This window comes from Temnothorax curvispinosus, unplaced genomic scaffold, assembly GCF_003070985.1.
Source record: "Temnothorax curvispinosus isolate PA1 unplaced genomic scaffold, ASM307098v1 QBEX01012734.1, whole genome shotgun sequence".
Lineage (NCBI taxonomy): Eukaryota > Metazoa > Arthropoda > Insecta > Hymenoptera > Formicidae > Temnothorax > Temnothorax curvispinosus.
Window position 1 is genome coordinate 282,169 of NW_020222514.1, and position 20,921 is coordinate 303,089.

Here is a 20,921-nt window from a genome sequence, read left to right on the forward strand (position 1 = left end):
AATATGCAATTAACAGATCCAAACAGTTAAGTGACAAGTATATCGACAAAGGTAATGTCTTATTTGCTTGAATCAACATGCTACACGTATGTATATCACGTAACTATGACAACGGAATGGAGATTATTGGAAACGATCAGAAAAAGACATAAAAGATAAATCGCGGATTTATTTACGAATATTCTATATATCAAAATAAAAGATTACTGTTTGTATATATCTTCCGCAAATATCTACTTACATAAATAATTATTACTTGTATATATCATATAAAATACTTATTGTATTAAAAATATGTTCTTATTTTATCATATACGACAGTTTTGAATGTTCAGATTTAGGCAATCGTAGAAGCAATATTCTCAGATGAGATTTAAGTGTAAATATAACTGTACGAAAATAAACCTTTCTAATACATGCTTTGGCAGTTTGTCATCAAATTGTCAACTAGTGCATATTATTAACTTTCATCTTCATTTACAATCATCTTTCTTCGAAACTAGTCGACGGTAAGTTACGTCGGCGAGAAAGTAAAACTTCTTCATTTCCATGATTTTCCTCGGCAAGCCCAACATCCTGGGAAAGATTAATCTCGTTAGGAACAGGCGCACCTAATAAAAGAAAGAGATATTTGTTTTGTTAACAACAATGCATAAGGATACCTATATAATTTAATAGTAGACGTGACTTACGTTTGTTAGCACATTTACCGAAAGTTTTTAACAGAAACTGCTTATCTTGAGACTGCAGAAGAAGCATGTCGGACAAAATTCGTAACATTTCCTCACTCGCTTTCGTTTCTGCCCGTAGACAATACACCGCGATACTTTAACAAAAAATACTTAATAAATCAGTACATCTATTTATATCATTTTAATATATGTACATGTGTTCATAAATTATTTACCACATGCCAACCAATATTACAGCGCCGGTTACTGGCCTCGCAAGCTTTGAAACAACGTTCCAGAACGGGCTATCTCTTTTCAACGATAACATTCCGTCGACAATAAAATCCCAAGTGTGAGGATGATTTCTGAACGGTCCGCATTCGTCACTCTTCACGTTTGTGATGACGTATCCTATCGTGAACAGCACGATGATAATGCTGAGAAACGCAAGAGCCAAGAACAGCGTTTGCGTTTGTGCCGCACGCCAAGGCCGTGACGGCCGCTGGTAGTATCTTTTCAGCTCGTACCTCTTCACGTAAAATATGAAAATTAATTTTATCACGATCATAACGGACATCAGCGGACTGAAATAAAATCCTATCCAAAAGAGCGTCTGATTGTATATAAGATTTAATGTATTGCGAGCGATATCGAATTCCGGTCTGCAGACTTTCGTCGATAATTTTTTATAAAGCTTGGAACGTGCAAGATGCAAACACGTCCCAAATAGCGAAGCGATAAAATCCAATATGACAAGCCGATAGATTTCTTCCCCCAAGTGCGTTTGCCAACAGTGCGATGTACTGTTGATTATCCAGAAGGCGATTAAAGTGCCGATTATCGTCGCGGCAACCACGTAATTTCTGACAACTGTCACATAAAGTTCCGTGCGTTTGTTGTTGTAGTGTTCTAACGATGCCTAAAAATATTAATATTATAATAAACTATTTTTACATTAGAAAACGCAGGCTACTTACTAGGTAGGAGATAATCGCTGGGAAGATGTGAATGATGGTAGTAATGACTGTTGGTACAATCATAACCGAGATAGTTCCGGGCACTTCTATATTGTAATGACTTAATAGGATCCAAACGAGTGCACCAACACCGCAAATCATAAATATAACAACGGACGTTACGGCAAGTTGCGTTATCGTTAACAAACATTTGTCAAACCAATGCAAACGTATATGATGCCTCGTTTCCGCTAACAGCTCTTCCAATTCTTTATAAATCGATGCTGATTGTAAAGCAGCAGTCTTTGGTGAAGATACGCTGAAGTCCCATCCGCAAAATATTTTGTCGCTATATAAATTGTGCACTTTTCCACGTGTTTCGACGTAAGACTTTCGATAAGAGGATATAACTCTAGAAAAGATTTACTGTTATATTCAATTAAATTACAAATCGAATAATTTAATCACGTTAATTTTGTAACATACTTGAGAGACAGTATAACAAATGTAACTATATAGCAAAAAAGTAGCGTTAGGAAATAGGCGAATGGAATGCTATATTTGGTTCCAAATGGTGTGTCTACTGTGCCATTGGAATAAAAACCATAATACATTATTGTGCGTGATAAAAAGCCCTGCAAACCAAGGTATCTTTATGTGCTATTTGCGTATTATTTAAGCATGCTATCCACGATAAAATAATGATTGCACTTACACTGCCTGTTAAAAAATCCAATACTTCAATATTGTTAGGCACATGCGTCTGATCCATGGACTGTGGAATCACAATAAAAGATACGCTGCAAGCATAAAGTATCAATTAAAATCTTGTTCGAAATGTTTATAATTTTAAAATAAAAATCTTGTTCGAAATGTTTAAAATATATCACAAGTAAGTTCTTGATGCAAAACAGGATAAAACGTATGCACCTCAAAATGTAAGAAATTATGTTGAGAAAGAATAACCATCTCAAGAATTTAAAATACGTCGCTGTACCGCTTCCATAGTGACTTTCGATGGTTTTTATCGTTCGGTGCCACAATTTCGTTGCCGATAAAAAGTTCTGCATTGCCACCCGAATCTATATAAAAAAAGAATTTGTTTCTTAATTTTTTACACATAACGTAAAGACAACGTAAAGACGGCTTCGGCGAAATCAACATTACCTTTGCAAACTTTAAGCTGATATTATATTTAAACAGTTTCCAACAACCAATCGATTTTCTTATCGCCTTCCGATTAACAGTCGCCTGTAGCTGTGACCTGATAGCTCTTTTCACAGTGAGGCACTGCGGTATTGTTCTCACCGTCTCCATCCTAAACTGCTCCGTCTCAGGATCATCGTGCATAAACTTATCGCTTGATCGTAGATGATTGGCAATAGCATTGGCACATTCTTCGTGAGGTAAACGAACGTTACGCATTCTTAAAGTAGCATACGGAATAATGGAGCTTAAATTATCCGACATACTGTATCCTTCATTTTCTCCTACAAACATCATGTTCCATTTTATGTTTAGTGGTGGTTTTCTAAAAATTCTATAAGTTAATCAGACATTTAAGGACCGTACTATACCTGCCAATCCCATTGGTAGCAGCTGTTGCATTTGGATATATTGGTCAGAAGATTCGTGGAGTTCTGCTTTTTGAATTTTAAAAGACATTCTGGTATAGAATCAACTAATATATTTTTTTTAAAACCAAGTTCTGAAAAGAGAATAATTTTGTAAATATTATTGGTGTACAATAAAAAATATTACTTCTAAGATAAACTCACCCAAGATATAATTATATTCCTCAATAATTAAGAAAAAACAGTCACTGATTAGCAACGATCGTTTCCTCCATGCGAGTAAATAAGATAAATATCAGCTGTATACTTTTACATTGTACAATCTCTGGGAAATGACTTATTGGTACAGATGTGCGATTATATAGGCTGATTAGATAAAACACATTGGCCTAAAGTAGAAGGGACATTTACATGACAAACATGTTTAATTTCCCTTCTAAAATGTGCACTCCATAAAACTTGAGAACGAATAGTATATACAGAATTACACGTACGTCTATACTCAATCGTGTTTCTCGTTACTCGACATCCTCTCCATCGATGACACTCATCGACGAGATTCTGACATTAACTATGCACAATTGGATCTATCGAAACACACATTCGCAAATTATGTTAGAATTTAAAATCCACTAGGTGGTTATTTCGTGGTAATTTCTTTCGATAATAGCGGTAAAATGACTGATCGCAATTATTTCGCGGATAAGCCTCGGCTATTCCTAACCTAACTCTCAAGTAAATGAATTTTGCACATTAAAATCTTCAAAGTACTGTCAGCTTTACACACCAAAAGAATATACATCACAAACACGCAAATAAAGTAAATTAGAGTCTCTTTAACGATCAACGTCGTATTTTCTGTCTTAAATTAAATGAGGCAGCGTTCAATATTTCACTGCCGAATGCCGGCGTGTATTATTATAAATTCGAATCTTTTTCGCGCCTTGATTATATCGACGCGCACCCGCACCTTTGAATTTGAGGCACGATTGGGAATGTCGCGATTTTCGGGCACCCGGCACGCCCGAAAGTTTCGCAATACGCAAAGCTACTTCCGGGGAAAGGTTTGAGACGCGCTTGTAGAATCTCTTTGAACTTCCTTCGGAATCTGAAGTATTGTAGACGAGAAAAGAAATCGAACAATTACCACCGATCGAATCTGTGCTGCTCGAACGTGAAATGCGCTAAGAAAATGGACAATTGGACGCCAATTGGCCAGTTGAATCCGGCTTGCGCTTAAACGGGCGCCATTTTGACGCGATGATGATTTCCGATTACTAAAGTGACCGGAAATTATCTCTGCGGTAGCGCCCATTTAAATTAACTTAAAAATGTACGCAATTAAAAAATTTCAACCTGTCATTGAACAAATAAATTCGATTTCTTCGAAATTCTTCTCGTTCTTGAAATATAAAGTGGTAGTGGCTCGTGAAACTTATTCAAATTTAAATTAAGAAATTACAGAATTGCAAATTATTTGTTATTCAAAAACTGTAACGATCTATATTTAAAACTGTAACAATATTACCTATAACTAAATATATCTAAAACTATACATAATTCATATCTATAAAACTATAACAATTATATATAAGAAATGCATATATGAGAATCATTTTCAAGCTATTTTATTTTAACGTGACTGGGAAACATTCCCGGCCGGTTTTTGCGAGGATAATTGAAGAGATAAGATGTGAAGTAATAAATCGTAACTTTTATTACCATTATTATTACGAAAGACTTAGATTAAATAAAAAATATTTTCAACATTATCCTTGCATTGTTGCGCTTCAGGCTAACCTGAATAGTCCCATACGAAAAATCTAAGACATCAAATGCATATTATTCCTCTTTCGCTGCTTCGTAACGCGCGCAGAATCCAATGTACCGCGTAGCCGTACCAGCGTAGCCTCACCGACATTCTATCGTTAGTGCACTATAATACTATTTTTTTCCTTTGCAGCATCAATATAGTAGAGTATCCATATTAAGGTTATTATGTAAACTGTGTACAATAAGTTTCATAGTATAATTTAGAATAAACATGTAGCTTTCAGTCAGTGCACTGCATGATTGATATTTTTTCCCTTTAATCGCATAAAAAACCTGAAATAATTACACGCATTATAATATGGCATAGGTGACGTATTTTTAATTAGTGCCGCGAGTCTTTTGTGTAAGTTCTATATTTCAAAAATAAGTGAGAAACTTTAAAATGTAATTATTTTATCTCATCGGTAATAATTAATATCGTATCGGGTTCGGTATTTCAAAGGACTAACTTTCGCTACCTTCAAGATGAAATCAACTCGTACATTACTCACGTTTTTTTTATCATGATGAGTAAGTACGATGCAGTAGTACCTCACCACATGTTGTAATCGGTATCGTCCTGATCGAAAGTTATGAAAAATCCGACTAGAGTGGAATACACAACAATATTGCCTGCTAATGTCAGGTAGCAAGCGCCCCATTGTATCTGTAAGTACAAATAAACCACATAATCCAGCTGATCGATTCAAACCTAATGTACTGTCAGTTACAATAAAACTGTTATTTGCAATTGTTTTATCGTATCACTGAGTCTTGAAAGTTTTGTAATAATGCTCTATGCAAAAACGTGCGCGACGTACCACTGGCTGGTCCTCCGGAGATCGCGCCAACACAATTGGAAGAGCAAAAGAGGACACCACGCATCCCATCGTAATAAATATCGCCAACTCTAAACACGGATTACTGTTGGTTCCCGAATCATCTGTATAGCGGCGTGCTATTATAGTTGGAATAGGTGCCAGTATGTAGAACAGTACAACGAAAAATGGCCACCATACTCTGGAAATTGTGCGTGTTGTAACATTCTAATCCTAGGGGAACTAAATATCTGAAATAAATTGATTATGCAAAGAGATGCACTCACTTGTATATGGGTAATGCACAACCGAGAATGACAAATGTCATTCCGATGGACCCAGCAAATGCTAGCAGTACCAATCTGTAATCACATCGTTGTATAACAATTACATTTTGTTAATTAATAGACATCATAGTTATCTATGAATTTTAAGAGAAAGTATCCCAATCATTGGCTTGCAAAGGGTACTTACGCTGTTTCGAGGATGAACGTCACGAGGAAAGAATATCATGAAATAAGAAAAGCACAATATTAATCTCTACATATTACATTAAACGGTATCATAAAGAACTACATCCTTATAAGCCTAATAACGCATTTTTGACTGTCCAGTCTCGGAGCCGTAGCAATATTTGTAGCGATAAATTTATATAAATCTTTCTCGTATCGAACGGACAAACGATCGTTTTAAAATGCGAGTCTGGAAATAGATTGAAAAAATAATACTACGCGATATTACAAAACGAAACTTTTCTGAAATGCAATTTTCGTTTTTTTGCGAAATTTAGGAGGAAGCGTAGAGGCGAATGAAAGGAACCGTGCGTGACGTGAAGGTCGCGCGTTGCCCTTAAATTAAGAGAAACTCAATGAGGAGGGCGAGGGCCCCGTGCACGGGCGAAACGTCAAACGACGGTGACAACAACGGCGCGGCGAGGTTATGTTTTGACAGCCGATTGTCGCGGTTTTCGCGCGGCGAGATCCCCGCGGCGATGACGTTTCGCGAGGATTCACGCCGCGGAAAGCCGCACGCGTGAAAAACGATCGGGAATACGTTGAATAACCTTTAATCCCGGCCATTGCAAATCGATTTGACAAGTGTGTATATTTATCGAGCACCGCTCTACGTGAACCGCGAACTACGCGTGACGTAAAACCGACTTAAGCCCCGTACACACATCGTCGAGGTGGGTAGGCACAGTTCATGGACCAATCGTCTTCTCGAGAATCGTCTTCGTCGCTATTGTCCATTTCTACCAATGGGCGCGTTCAGTAGACCAAGCCGCTCAGTAGTAGCAGTCGAACGTGATTGGCTTCTACTTTTAGAACCAACCAATCAACGGTGAGTGTTGATAAGACGAACTCAACAGTTGTGTCTGCTGAACGCGGCCAATGTAGATTTGGCTGAGTTTCCATTGAGCGCGTCAAGCGTCGCGACATCCGTCACGACCAATCAAAACATCGTTATTTTATCACACTGCGTACTGCGTCCGATGTTCGACGTACATACGCGTACGATTTCATGATAAACTTAATATATAAAACTATACATATATTTATTGAAATTAGTATATAAAGCTACACACATGTTTATTGCAATACGCATTACAAATACACAAAATCTTATAAAATTTATTTATTTTGACAATTACAATATTTTGATAAACTACAATATTGGAATTCTTATATCCTATGTTCCTATATAACCATCGCAAGATGTATCCTTCGGTCAACTGCGGCTGGGTCAGTTTTGACCAAAGAGTAAAGAGAAACAGGAGGGAATATATCGGTAGTGGGAGAAAGGTAAATCGCGGATAAAAGTACGTCAGGCAGTCTTGAGCGTCACTTTTTTTGACGTTTATCAGCGCAAAAAATTGTAAATAAGTGTTAATTGTGAGATATAAAAGCATCATGGTGCACTACCAGCTACCAGGCCTGTGGCACAACAATAACAGCTCAAATTATGGAATAACGTTTCATCAGTTAATAATTAAAATCATTCAATATTGGCAGCCATCTTAAGCGTCTTCTCATACTGGAATATATAGTCATTTCCGTCCGCTTCGCTAACACTAAATGCTCCCTCCTGTTTCTCTTTACTCTTTGGTCTTGACTCATACTCTTTCAAAAAGTCGCTTTGCGTAGAAATATAGTACATAAAACAGCAGTTTTCGAGTTTGATATAAAAAGGGATATACGAGTCAACTTCGAAGAGACTAATAAATACCCATCAGTTCTCAAGTGATCCAGCCACCGCCAGCCAAGGATTAATTCGAGGCAATAAAATAATAAATAAACTACAAAAAGAGGCAGTCAAAATAGATTACAAAATAATTTGATAAAGAAATAATTGAAACAACTGAAAATACTTAATCGATCAGAGAACAGATACTAATAAGAAATCTAAATTTAATTTCTTAGCCAAAGCTTTTAGAACAAACCTTTAGAGAGAAAGTTTTATATCAGCTAAGATTCAAATATCAAATATGTATTCAGACTAACTTGAAATTATATTAGTAAAACACAAATCGTCAAAAGTTGCAATTTAGATTTTTCAATACTTTTAAACAAGAGAATTATTCTTTGTAATAGTAAAGTAAAAATACAACAAAATTGTTGAAATATAAAACTGCTATCTTCCACTACAGCTTTGTAGACTTCCTTATGTGTAAAATCTTACAAGCAACCATTTTGCGTGGAAGTTAAGTACTCATTGTATTTCTTTTCCTGTGCTTGCTGTAACTTTTGCAGTTTCTTAAGTAAGCCTTTGCTAATTTCTTTACCTTCGGCATCATGCGTCGGCAATCCCTGCATAGAAATATAGAAAAAATACATGAAAACAGAATATAAACTTAGATGTAATGTAAATTTTAAATGTAATAATGTTATATGCGAGATGAGTAAGATGTTTACCTTATCGTCAAATTGAGAATATTTGTCTTTCTCCAATCTGAACATATCATTTGGCGATATTCTTTTCTGCGCTTCTTTCACCGCTGCCACAGCAGCAGCCTCTGTTTTTCTTTTTTCCTTTTCCAAGATTTTCTCGTGTTCTAATTTCTCTTTAATTTCTTTCTCCTTCAATAACTCTTTCTTGTTAACTAATTTTATTTTAGGGCCTTCATTACTGTCTTCTAATCGCACACCGACGTTCGGCAAAATTTCATCGCGCAATCGATCGCACTCTTGCAAAATATCGTTTGCCTTCAAGGTTTTCGCGCATTTTCGAACTTCCTCTCGGAAATTGTTCAGAATATCAAGAATATCATATGGCTGAACAGTCTCTTCAACCTGATCGTGAAATATACAAAAAATAGGTATATATATTATAATTACATTATTTTATTTCAAATTGCATTTTAAGGTGTCTATATCTATGTAAATTTATTTCTTATTTCAAAATAAGCAAATAAGAAGTTAGGCGAGAATTAAAATACGTATGTTTCAAACGCGCAAAAAGCCTCATCGAGGTTATCAGGAGAACATATTTCGATATCGATCTTACATTTTTACTGACTGCCTCATCATCAATTGGAAATCCGATTGAGTCATACGAGGAAGGAATAGCCCCAAAAATGATAAACATGTCAGTAATATACATCGCAATACGCTTGAGAAGAATCGTATTTGGATTTTTACTTTGATTCATGTACACGTTGCAATTTGCCACGAGCTCCCGTATTAACTCGAGAACAGTCCTCGTATCAATATTGTCTGCAATAAATTTCTTTTTAGTGATACGCATCTAGATCTATCAATGATTAGGAAATAATTAAGATTTAAAGACTTACCGCATAATGCTTTATGTATAGAACCCGTTGCATGAAAAAATTTCTCATAGAGTTCTAGTTCGGAATTGGAACATTTAGGAAAACTGTTAGCAATAGTGTTTGTCCCCAAACTTCTGATCCTACATTTTACATTTAAAAAGAATTCCTAGAAAAATCAATTAATTTTATTTTTCAGATATATAATGTTCAAGATCGCAAATGCTCGAGATCATGAATGTTTTTGAATATTATTATTCTTTAATTTGTCGATGGTGTCATTAGTCATGGCGCAAGATGTAACACGATATTTATCGAATCGCCGCGGCGTATCAGTTCACGTCTTCATATTAACCGTACTGTATCGATCTGCTCTTTGTAATTCGCCGACATGGTCTTTTTGACTATCGATTTTCTAAACGAAGATAATAACTGGCCACCGACACCTTCGTCATTTTATTCCGCGAAGTCTTAAATCTATTTCATATGACTGTCGCTAAGAGCTCGTCACATCTCTGGCGCGTTCTTTGTCGATAGCGATTTCATTTAAGACGCCCGCGTTTTCGATTTCAACCAAATTCAAATTACGTTGTTTCTAAATTACGTTGTTCTTTAATTCCGTTATTATTTTTGGTTGTTTAAATAAAATGTTGTGTTATTTCATTGCTTCGGTGTCAGTGGTCTTTCACCCACATTCCCCCTCCTCACTCATACACGCGCAAACATATAAACTCAAAAATATGTACACAATAAAAAGATTTTAAATATGCATCCTTTTAAATGCTTGATATGAAATCAAGATATTATACATATATAAAAATTGTGTACTTACGTTAAGAAATTTTTCGTACTGCACAGCCATATTCATAGTATTATCGCTGTAATCTAAAGTATCTTTCCATGAATGCAGAAGGAAGGCAAGTCTGAGCTGCCTGCTCGAGTGTTTCTTTAAAGCGTCCTGTATCGTCACAAAATTCTTTAGCGACTTTGACATTTTGCAGCCAGCTATAGTCAAGTGGCCAGAGTGCAAGAAATATCTGACCCAATGGGAGTTATCAAAATACGCTTCCGCTTGTGCGAGTTCATTATCATGATGGGGAAATTTAAGATCCACCCCGCCTGTATGAATGTCTAAACTTTTTCCGTAAATTGTGGACGCCATGGCTGAGCATTCGATATGCCACCCTGGACGTCCTTTGCCCCAGGGACTGTCCCACCAGGGTTCACCGTCCTTTGAGCTTTTCCAGAGCGCAAAGTCTGTTACCGACTTCTTCTCAGAGAGCTTATCTGCCGTAATGCTTAAGTCACCTTAGTAAAGAAAAAAAAACATTAGTTAATTTAGTTCTAAAAAAACCAAACATGAAAGGTAACTCAAACTTACCTTCTCCCTCTTCCAAACTTGACGTATCGCCATATGCTTCTGGTACAAGCTTAGCATAACAATGTTTCTCTTGTTTATCAAACTTGCTTACATCAAAATATACTGATCCATTACTTTCATAAGCAAGTCCATTGCCTATTATTCCTTGTATAAACGCTATTATCTCAGGTATATATTCACTAACTCTCGTGACCACGTTTGGTTTTAATACCTAAAAGATTTGTGGAAAAACAATAATATTAAAAACAAATTGTAAGTTTGTTTTAAAAACAAATAAAAACATTCTACATTTAAATCTTACATTTAAAGCATCCATATCTTTATGAAATTCAGCTTCCCAACGCTGCGATAATTTATTAAATATGGAGTGTTCTGTGACTGTGCTACCTTTAATCTCATCTAACCAATTGGCTAAGAAATCTCTAGCCTCTCTCAATAATGCCTGTATAAAAATTATTATTTACTTTGAAGGAAGCAATTTTAAAAAATAGATTCTACATCAAATGTATCTTAAGTGAAACTTACATCTTGAGACTCTGCAATCTTTTTTTCATCCTTCTCTTTCACCGCCTGCAGATCTTCAATAGCTTTCGTTATTCTATGTAACATCTTCTCTAACATGCATTTTTTATCAGCGCAATTTGTAGTTTTTACAACATTCTCAAAATTAGTCATTACTTCTCTGATGTCATCTAACATTTTATTAAGGCTGTGATTTTCTTTCACGTAGTTTTCGTACAAGTAATTCTGCCTTGCTCTTTTTATAATCTTATCATCTATATCAGTAATGTTCATCACATATAAGACATTGTATCTAAAATAATCTGACATCACACGGCGTAGAATATCAAAAGATATATATGACCTATAAAAAAGAAATATACACATGAATATCTCGTGCATACATCTAGAAAGTCACTTACTTACATAATATTACGAAAGATAAAATATCAAAAAATATATAAAGTAAAACTGTTCCATAAAAAAATCTATTGTATCAAATTGAGCATGACAGCAAAACAGATGTCAAAAGATTGTGTTTAGAAATACTGTTAATACCTTGCATGGCCCATATGCGACGCATCGTAAACAGTAGGTCCACAACTGTACCATTTAACACAATTTTCAAACTGCGGGACAAACACTTCCTTTTTTCTCGTCAGACTGTTGTACAATCGCAGCACGGGGGCGTCCTTCCTATCTGGCAGATGCCATGCTGGTTGTGTTTTCTTTGCCATTTCTAATTCGAATGAAGCATCGTTTTTTCAATTAGAAGTATATTTTTTTCGCAACTCGTACTTACAGGTTACCTGATGCATTTCTTTCAATAACCCGAGAGCACCAAGGTGCGTTTTTTCAAAATATTTAGAAAACCGATTACAGTAAAAAAAATTTTTTTGAAACATGGATTATTTATTAATTTATGATTTAGTTTACCTTGCAAAGCAGCCTCTTGAAAATCAAGCCAAAGAGAACTTCGAGATTCGAAAAATCTACCCGAGTGAGAAACCGAGCCCGATTGCCAGATATCTCACGTGTGTAACATACCGCGCAGTGCCGCGCACTCTATTGTCAGCAGGTATGTAGATGACGTTATCGGGAAAAAGATATACATCAGCCCATGGTGTAAATAGACAGGTGAAGCATTCCATGTCTATGAGCATTCCCGATGCTGCGCACTCGTTCAGTTTTTGAACCAATCAGCGCGCGACCTTTTTTTGCGAGAAAAGCAATATGGCTGCTTCCATCAATTCATAGGCCGTGTCCAGCCGAACCTCTGCTTAGCGAAGCGAAAGATAGCAACTGAATGTGATTGGTTCTTACCTTTGGATCCAACCAATTACACTTAATTGCTACCTTCCGCTTCGCTAAGCAGAGGTTCGGCCGAACGCAGCCATAGTCCGTTACGTCCCGTTAATCCGTCGCGTGCGTCTGTTGTGCGGGAAATATTTTGTGTTCAACTTTTGCGACTTTAATAAAACATACGCAGTAAGTAGTAAATATAATTAATGTTGAGAGGCATTTATATTGGTTGATATTTGCTAAGTAATCCAATTTAAATTCTTATTTTTGCTGTATTTATTTTAAAATTGTAAGAAAAACGTTTTTTTAACATTAAAAAAATGTGTTTTTAATTATTTTAAAAAATTAAAGAATTTGTTGTGAAAAATATTACCTCAGACGCTCTTCACGAAATGAGGGAGGTTGAAATGATAAAAAACGTTACCTAATTTTATTCTGTTTGAATAAAATATTTATTTTTTTTGTTACATATGTCTTTTTATTATTATTTAAGTAAATTGCGTTTCAACCGAGGTTTCAACCCTTCTTCCTCACACTATAATTCAGAATCTACACTGTGGACGTGCGGTTAATTGACTAATCAAATTACGTAACCAAACTAGAACAGAATTAAAACAGAAGTTTAATAAATAATCTAATAAATGTAAGTTTAATTGTCATTAGTTTATTTATTTAATGTTTTATCTAAAATTTTACATGATTTAGGGCCACTTCGACCAAGCTTCGATTAACTTAATCGTTGATTAGTCCATTGGAAATGACCAATCGCATTTGCTCATGAAGCAGATTGACAAATGACTAATCAACGATTAAGTTAATCGGAGCTTGGTCGAAGTGACCCTTACACATTTTTATTTCTTATAAGCGAACTTCACCTTAAAGTGAGCGCAACAAAATGGGTCGCCTCCTGATTGGTTCAACCGCCAAAGCTGCCGCCATTATGCGCAATGCCTTTAAGCCTTGTGTCCACGATGCAAGAACTCTGTCCAAGTTTCGGTTTAAGCCAATCAACTTGCAACTCTTACAGAAAAGTAGCGGTTTCATTGGCTTAAGCCCGGTGTCCACGATGCAAGAACTTGGTCCAAGTTTTGGTTTAAGCCAATGAAACTGCTGCTTTTCTGTAAGAGCTGCAAGTTGATTGGCTTAAACCAAAACTTGGACCAAGTTCTTGCATCGTGGACACCGGGCATTAAACCGAAACTTGGACACAGTTCTTGCATCGTGGACACCGGGCCTTAAGAACCGAATATGAATACCGGCCTTAATCCCTCCAATCCGTACTACGATACGGGCTTTAGGAACAAAGAAGGAAAGTGGGAGAAATGACGCTATCGTTTTCGGAGAAGCGACAAACTGATTGGACGCCACCGCGTTCCTTCCTCCTGCGCGCGTCGCCCAAGCCGTTTCGCGACGTGTGGACTGGTGTGGACGCGCCCTTACTCTGTGATTTGGCAACGGGTAGAAGCGAGTCATCGTGCACACGGTTTTCCTTCATTTGCATTTTGCATTTCTGTGACTCCGTTGCTAGATTCATCGCGCCTACCGAGGGAAGAGATCGTGCATCGTGCGGATTCTTGTTTTTGGGCCGGAGAAGCAACCGAGGGTTGAACGATGAGTGATCCGAAGAGGTGAGGAAACCACGTCGACGAGACTCTTAGTATCCCTAATCCAGTGTATTCCAACGCCGATTTTCTCGCTCGCTCGCGTGCCGCGGCGCCGACGTGTGTGTCGCGCGGAGCAGCGCGACACGGCCGACCACGGCACTCAATTTCACGATGTCATCATGTCGACGCGACGCTCCTTTTTTCGCGTTTTCGACACGCGCGACCCGGATGGACCCGGACGACGGATGACGAACGGTCGCGCGGATCGCGCCCCGTCGCTTCCCGCGACGGCACACCTCCCCCGCGGAGGGGGAGTGTTATCCGCGGAGCGGACGCGCGCCCGTCGATTTTCGGGCACGTCATGGCCCGCGATCATGGCTGTGCAGGCTGTGCTTCAAGCCAAACATGACAAAAGGGAAAGGAGACGCTCGACTCGCCCGCGATGTCACATGGCTTGTTCGCGAGAATCGCGAACGTGGACGCAAATGCTCCTTGCCACGAGAAACTTTCGCGTTACGTGTCTAAAATTAATAAATATGCTAATTTCGCATACTTGTTATGTGTCGTCTTCTGAAATTATCCTTTCAGATTATTATAATTTACGAGGATTTTAATAGATATCAGATTAATCAGATAAGTAAAATACATTGCGTAATATATATATATATGGAGAGGTAAAAGTCATAATAGTGCAAGTCAAATTTTTTTTTAATTTTTTCTCGTGTGCATAGATGCAATCTATACAATATATAAATTGCATCTATACACGAAAAAAAATTTAAAAAAATTTGACTTTCACCACTGTGGTTTTTATCCCTCCATATATAGGTATATATAGATATATGTACATATGTATGTATAAGTATATATGATGTCATTATCTTTTTAGTTTTTCCTCTTCAGAATACAAAGTCATGTTTGTTTCATCATGAAAACATTTTATAGCAAATTAATTATTAAAAGGAAAATAATTTTAAAAGTCTATAAAAATAACTTTCAAAGCTGTTTCCTTCAAGAAAAGAATGTCATTCGAAGAAGGAATGTTATTTACATTTGACTTATTTTTCTACTTAGAAACTTTTATAAAACTTGGAATAACTTTCAAAGTCGTTTCCTTCATGAAGAGAATGTTATCTGAAGAAAGAATGTTATATATATTTTTCATTAATTTTTTTACTTATTTTTCTAATTAGAAACCAATTTTCTTTTTTCAATGATTTTAAATATTCTTGTCGTCTCGATAACGTCTGAATAATTATATTCTCATTGGTGAAATTAACCAATGAGAATATAACATTTTATGACGAAAATATTTAATGCAAATTTATTTTTATACAATATATCGAATATTAGACAAGATAATGTCGAATACAGTAATACATTGATTGCAACTGATACCTAATTAATGTTATTTGTTTCAGTGGTGAAGATTTGGCGACTGCTATCCTTCGCAAGAAGGATAGGCCAAACAGACTGCTGGTCGATGAGGCGATTGCCGATGACAATTCCGTAGTTGCGCTCTCCCAAGCAAAAATGGATGAGTTGCAGTTGTTTCGCGGTGATACCGTACTGCTGAAGGGCAAGAGGCGTAAGGAGACGGTGTGCATCGTTCTTTCGGACGACACCTGCCCGGACGAGAAGATCCGCATGAACCGGGTTGTCAGAAATAACTTGCGCGTGCGCCTGAGCGATGTCGTTTCCGTACAAGCTTGTCCGGAGGTCAAGTATGGAAAACGTATTCATGTGCTGCCAATGGACGACACTGTCGACGGTCTTACCGGGTAAATTTAACAATTAAGATTTAGATGATAAATGGAATGTTTTCCGAAGTGGATCACCTTTTCAACCTCGTCTTTTACTCATGACTTAATTTTCAACTCTCCATTAATCTTTTAAAATTGAGAGCCATAGATGGGGATCGAACTTGGAATCTCAAATTACGAGTCAATCGTTCTGTGGAACCACACGTTACTCCAATAACATTTAGTTATATTTATGTTATTTGTGTAATTTATTAGCAATTGTAAAAGAGGACAACTTAAAATACTACCTAATTGTAGTAAAATCATGAGTTGACATTAGTTTTTTTTATAAAATCAATTTTTTGTGCACTTCTAATTACATAATATTATACTGGCACATAAAATACATATCTACATTTTTGCAGGAACCTATTCGAAGTCTATTTAAAGCCGTACTTCTTGGAAGCGTACCGTCCTATTCACAAAGATGACAACTTCATTGTACGAGGAGGTATGCGAGCAGTGGAATTCAAAGTTGTGGAAACTGATCCGGGACCATTTTGCATTGTGGCGCCTGATACAGTGATACATTGTGAAGGTGATCCGATAAAACGAGAGGTCAGAAAAATATTCCATTTTTTTGATACCTTTCATATCGATGCAGATAGTGAAAAGATTATTTGCAGGAGGAGGAGGAAGCATTGAACGCTGTAGGATACGACGATATCGGCGGCGTCCGCAAGCAATTGGCGCAAATCAAGGAAATGGTAGAATTACCTCTGCGACATCCGTCTCTGTTCAAAGCGATCGGTGTCAAGCCGCCACGTGGTATATTGTTATATGGACCACCGGGAACAGGAAAAACTCTCATTGCACGCGCTGTGGCAAACGAAACTGGAGCGTTCTTCTTTCTCATAAACGGTACGCAATCTGTAAATACCGTCAGAGAAATATTATAAAGAATATAAAGCAATATATGAGATTTAAAAAAATTCCCCTTTTTCCATACAGGTCCCGAAATTATGAGCAAACTAGCTGGTGAATCCGAAAGCAACTTGCGAAAGGCGTTCGAGGAGGCCGAGAAAAATTCTCCGGCTATTATATTTATCGACGAACTTGATGCGATTGCGCCAAAACGTGAAAAGGTTCGCCAAGTCAAACTCAATATCTTTTATAAATCGTATTTTGAAATGAAAATCCATATTTTCTTGTCCATATAGACGCACGGCGAAGTTGAGAGGCGTATTGTGTCGCAACTGTTGACACTGATGGATGGCATGAAGCAAAGCTCCCATGTGATTGTAATGGCAGCTACCAATCGACCGAACAGCATTGACGGAGCATTGCGTCGATTCGGACGTTTCGATAGAGAGATCGACATTGGTATACCGGATGCCACTGGCCGATTGGAAATCTTGAGAATCCATACGAAGAACATGAAACTTGCTGACGACGTCGATTTAGAAGAGGTGCCACTTATTTCCACGTTAATTCTAAGAAATAAAAAATAATCACATTTTATACTTTAAAATAATATTAAAAAATATATCGCCAGATTGCAGCGGAGACTCACGGACACGTTGGCGCCGATTTAGCGTCTTTATGTTCGGAAGCGGCTCTTCAACAAATTCGTGAAAAAATGGACCTCATAGACTTGGAGGACGACCATATAGATGCGGAGGTCTTGTCTTCGCTTGCGGTAACAATGGAGAACTTTAAGGTGGGTTATCATCTTGATTTTATATTGAATTGATTTGCACCGTTTTCTAAGTGAAAGTATTTTCCCGTTAAAGTATGCAATGACGAAGAGCAGCCCGAGCGCTCTACGCGAGACGATCGTGGAGGTGCCGACGGTCACCTGGGATGATATCGGAGGTTTACAAAACGTCAAAATGGAATTGCAAGAATTGGTGCAGGTAAGAACTCATGCAAAGCCTAATATACGCATGTGAGATATGTTTCAAATTATCAATATATTACTAATGTTTTATTCTCGTCGCGCAGTATCCAGTGGAGCATCCTGATAAATTCTTGAAATTCGGTATGCAACCGTCAAGAGGCGTACTATTTTACGGCCCACCCGGTTGCGGTAAAACACTATTGGCCAAAGCGATTGCCAATGAGTGTCAAGCGAATTTCATTTCTGTCAAGGGGCCTGAATTATTAACCATGTGGTTCGGAGAATCGGAAGCCAATGTCAGAGATGTCTTCGACAAGGTAAGTTCTTTCCCATTCTCTGATGGACGATTCAAAATCGCTGTTTAACAACAAATTTGTTTCCAGGCAAGATCAGCAGCGCCTTGCGTATTGTTCTTCGACGAACTCGATTCTATCGCGAAATCTCGAGGCGGCACTGTCGGCGACGCCGGTGGTGCAGCGGACCGTGTGATAAATCAGATATTAACGGAAATGGACGGTATGGGCGCGAAGAAGAACGTATTCATCATAGGAGCGACAAATCGGCCCGACATCATCGATCCGGCAATTTTACGACCTGGTAGATTAGATCAATTAATTTACATACCGCTACCGGATGAGAAGTCCCGAGAAGCAATATTCCGCGCTAATCTCCGAAAATCGCCCGTGGCTAAGGTAATAACTTCGTAAATTTGTCTAAAAAGTAAAAAATATTTAGTATTATCAATGTAACATTTATGTATATTTATATTTTTCTCTGCATCTTTCTTAATTGGCATTAAAACAAGAGTGATTCTTCTTTTTATCAGGACGTAGATCTAAGCTACATAGCCAAAGTTACACACGGTTTTTCCGGTGCTGACTTGACAGAAATCTGCCAACGGGCATGCAAACTTGCCATTAGACAGTGCATCGAGACTGAAATCCGAAGGGAAAAAGAACGAGCAAATAATCCATCCGCATCTATGGACGTAAGATGTTTTGTTATAAAATAAATTTTACGGCGTTTTATTTCAAAGACTCGTTTCTGCCGCATCATCTGTATGATTCATACCTGAATCAGCATTCGACTTTATTTGAACCATCAGCAGAAAGGGTTTTCTTACACATTTTTTTATTTTTTTACGATGCAAGCACGATAAGTTTGTACAATATTTCCCGACTGCGAGGGAAAAAAACTTTCTTTCATAATCGCATACGCAATAATAATCATTTTATGCAGTTTCCGGCAATATTAAAAGATATATACAGTTATGTAGAAATTAAAATGATTAATTCGAGTAAAAATTGCCATCGATATATGGATGTCACTCCTAAGTTCTAAGTTTCTATGCTTTTTCCAGATGGATGAGGATGATCCCGTACCAGAAATAACGCGAGCTCATTTCGAGGAAGCAATGAGGTTCGCGCGTCGTTCAGTATCCGATAACGACATTCGCAAGTACGAAATGTTTGCGCAAACGCTTCAGCAATCTCGAGGATTCGGGACTAATTTCAGGTACGAGTTTTCCTTCTTTTTTTCGAATTCCAATACGCGTGTAAAAATTAATAAGGAAATAAAACTAAATTTTTATGGATACACTTTTTTTAAATGCTAAAGATATGATACATATTTTCAATAGAACAATTTTTACATAATAAAAAATATTCTTTCATTAAAAAAAAAAACTTATTTGCAGATTTCCACAAAGTGGAGCAGGCGGTGCTCAAGATAATACGCAAGGCGATCAAGCCTTTCAAGATGATGGAGATGACGATCTCTATAGCTAAGTTTTCGTTTCCTTGTATGTCATTACAGTGAGCATACGACAAAAGGGCCTGTCTGTTACCACATAATGTATTGCACATGAATCGTTTTTAAGTGATACAATTGAGATATAAAGAGCGTAAATAAATGGATGGAGATAAAATGGAAATTTTATATAAGGTATATACGGGTTTGTGTTTGTAGGAAAAGGGCACGGACCCTAATTCATGTAGCTAAGAAACATTCGGATATAAAATATCGATTGAAAACTTGCTTTGTCAGATGATTATTTTTTTGCATTTAACCATTCTTTATATTGATGGAACTTGGTCTTTTAACGGAATTGTTATACAAAATGTTCTTTCTTTTTCATCAACATTTGGTAACATGAATGTGCGATGGAAATACAATCGCAGGAAGATCATTACAAAGCGGTGAGATGACGCTACACCGCGTATGCACGTATTATAAGGATAAGCATAATATCCATTACAATTTTGCTACGTAATTTTACATGTGTTAACGATTTACGTATTTTTGTCGAGCTTGAACTCGGAATGGACCCTTTTGCTGCATTATCACTGTACTCGATGAGAATACATTCTGTTGTTCACACTCACGCATTGCAGTAATATAAAAAAAAAAAAAAAAAAAAATTATGCCATGTCGCGATGAGATTGTCAACTAATGATGATGTACGTTGACGATTTTACAAATATCTCTTAATAGTAAATGATTATCCATATACGACGATAAAGAGCCTTTTTTCAATCTCGTCATACGAATCGTGCGATTATCTGCGTTATAACCGTTCGCAGTTTTATAAACGTTGAAATTTCTGATGATGAAGGAGCCGAATAAGATTGCTAAATACAATATGAATAAAAAGAAAGATCTGTTCGATTTTCTTACAAGACTGGCAAGTTGTTGATACTGTTATGCCATAATTGATCGTACCACTTTGACATACTTGTTATAAGTTCCAACAATAGGATTAAAATTTAAAAAAAAGGCGCAAAAAATTAATATATTGCTATCAGAAACAATTTCTCTTTCTAGGTAACGACTGATATTCAATGCAGAATTTTTATACGTTTACATCAGTGTCACTGAAATGAAAGTAATACTTT

The 20,921-nt window shown here is 37.0% G+C and overlaps 4 protein-coding genes across 6 annotated transcripts; 1 reads left to right on the forward strand and 3 right to left on the reverse strand.

Annotated features, from left to right (window-relative positions):
* Positions 1–218: 218 nt before the first annotated feature.
* On the reverse strand, positions 219–3,313 carry LOC112462778 (transmembrane channel-like protein 5). The gene is made up of 9 exons (XM_025028765.1): positions 3,205–3,313; positions 2,795–3,117; positions 2,558–2,709; positions 2,343–2,427; positions 2,114–2,262; positions 1,649–2,039; positions 908–1,590; positions 693–826; positions 219–611 (listed from the first exon to the last, which is right to left on the reverse strand). Exons 1-9 carry the CDS (start codon positions 3,290–3,292, stop codon positions 484–486), a joined length of 2,133 nt encoding a protein of 710 aa, XP_024884533.1. The 5' UTR covers positions 3,293–3,313; the 3' UTR covers positions 219–483.
* A 1,582-nt stretch (positions 3,314–4,895) lies between these two features.
* LOC112462760 (leptin receptor overlapping transcript-like 1) lies at positions 4,896–6,981 on the reverse strand. 2 transcript variants are annotated; one of them, XM_025028739.1, is made up of 5 exons: positions 6,895–6,981; positions 6,119–6,193; positions 5,835–6,033; positions 5,526–5,680; positions 4,896–5,307 (listed from the first exon to the last, which is right to left on the reverse strand). In XM_025028739.1, the coding sequence occupies exons 2-4, from the start codon at positions 6,157–6,159 to the stop codon at positions 5,567–5,569; spliced, it is 354 nt and encodes a 117-aa protein (XP_024884507.1). In that variant the 5' UTR covers positions 6,160–6,193; positions 6,895–6,981; the 3' UTR covers positions 4,896–5,307; positions 5,526–5,566. The 2 variants fall into 2 exon arrangements, with proteins under 2 accessions (XP_024884507.1, XP_024884508.1); XM_025028740.1 differs by lacking the exon at positions 6,895–6,981 and adding an exon at positions 6,306–6,888.
* A 461-nt stretch (positions 6,982–7,442) lies between these two features.
* On the reverse strand, positions 7,443–12,558 carry LOC112462733 (cysteine--tRNA ligase, cytoplasmic-like). 2 transcript variants are annotated; one of them, XM_025028668.1, is made up of 10 exons: positions 12,416–12,558; positions 12,038–12,218; positions 11,504–11,843; positions 11,280–11,420; positions 10,979–11,189; positions 10,430–10,905; positions 9,622–9,766; positions 9,336–9,544; positions 8,744–9,121; positions 7,443–8,638 (listed from the first exon to the last, which is right to left on the reverse strand). In XM_025028668.1, the coding sequence occupies exons 2-10, from the start codon at positions 12,214–12,216 to the stop codon at positions 8,507–8,509; spliced, it is 2,211 nt and encodes a 736-aa protein (XP_024884436.1). In that variant the 5' UTR covers positions 12,217–12,218; positions 12,416–12,558; the 3' UTR covers positions 7,443–8,506. The 2 variants fall into 2 exon arrangements, with proteins under 2 accessions (XP_024884436.1, XP_024884437.1); XM_025028669.1 differs by lacking the exon at positions 12,416–12,558 and having other exon boundaries at positions 12,038–12,405.
* Positions 12,559–14,219: 1,661 nt separating this feature from the next.
* LOC112462732 (transitional endoplasmic reticulum ATPase TER94) lies at positions 14,220–20,541 on the forward strand. The gene is made up of 13 exons (XM_025028667.1): positions 14,220–14,409; positions 15,807–16,166; positions 16,553–16,745; positions 16,814–17,048; positions 17,139–17,272; positions 17,348–17,596; positions 17,683–17,847; positions 17,921–18,043; positions 18,132–18,344; positions 18,411–18,719; positions 18,854–19,015; positions 19,388–19,542; positions 19,724–20,541. Exons 1-13 carry the CDS (start codon positions 14,393–14,395, stop codon positions 19,812–19,814), a joined length of 2,406 nt encoding a protein of 801 aa, XP_024884435.1. The 5' UTR covers positions 14,220–14,392; the 3' UTR covers positions 19,815–20,541.
* Positions 20,542–20,921: the final 380 nt, after the last annotated feature.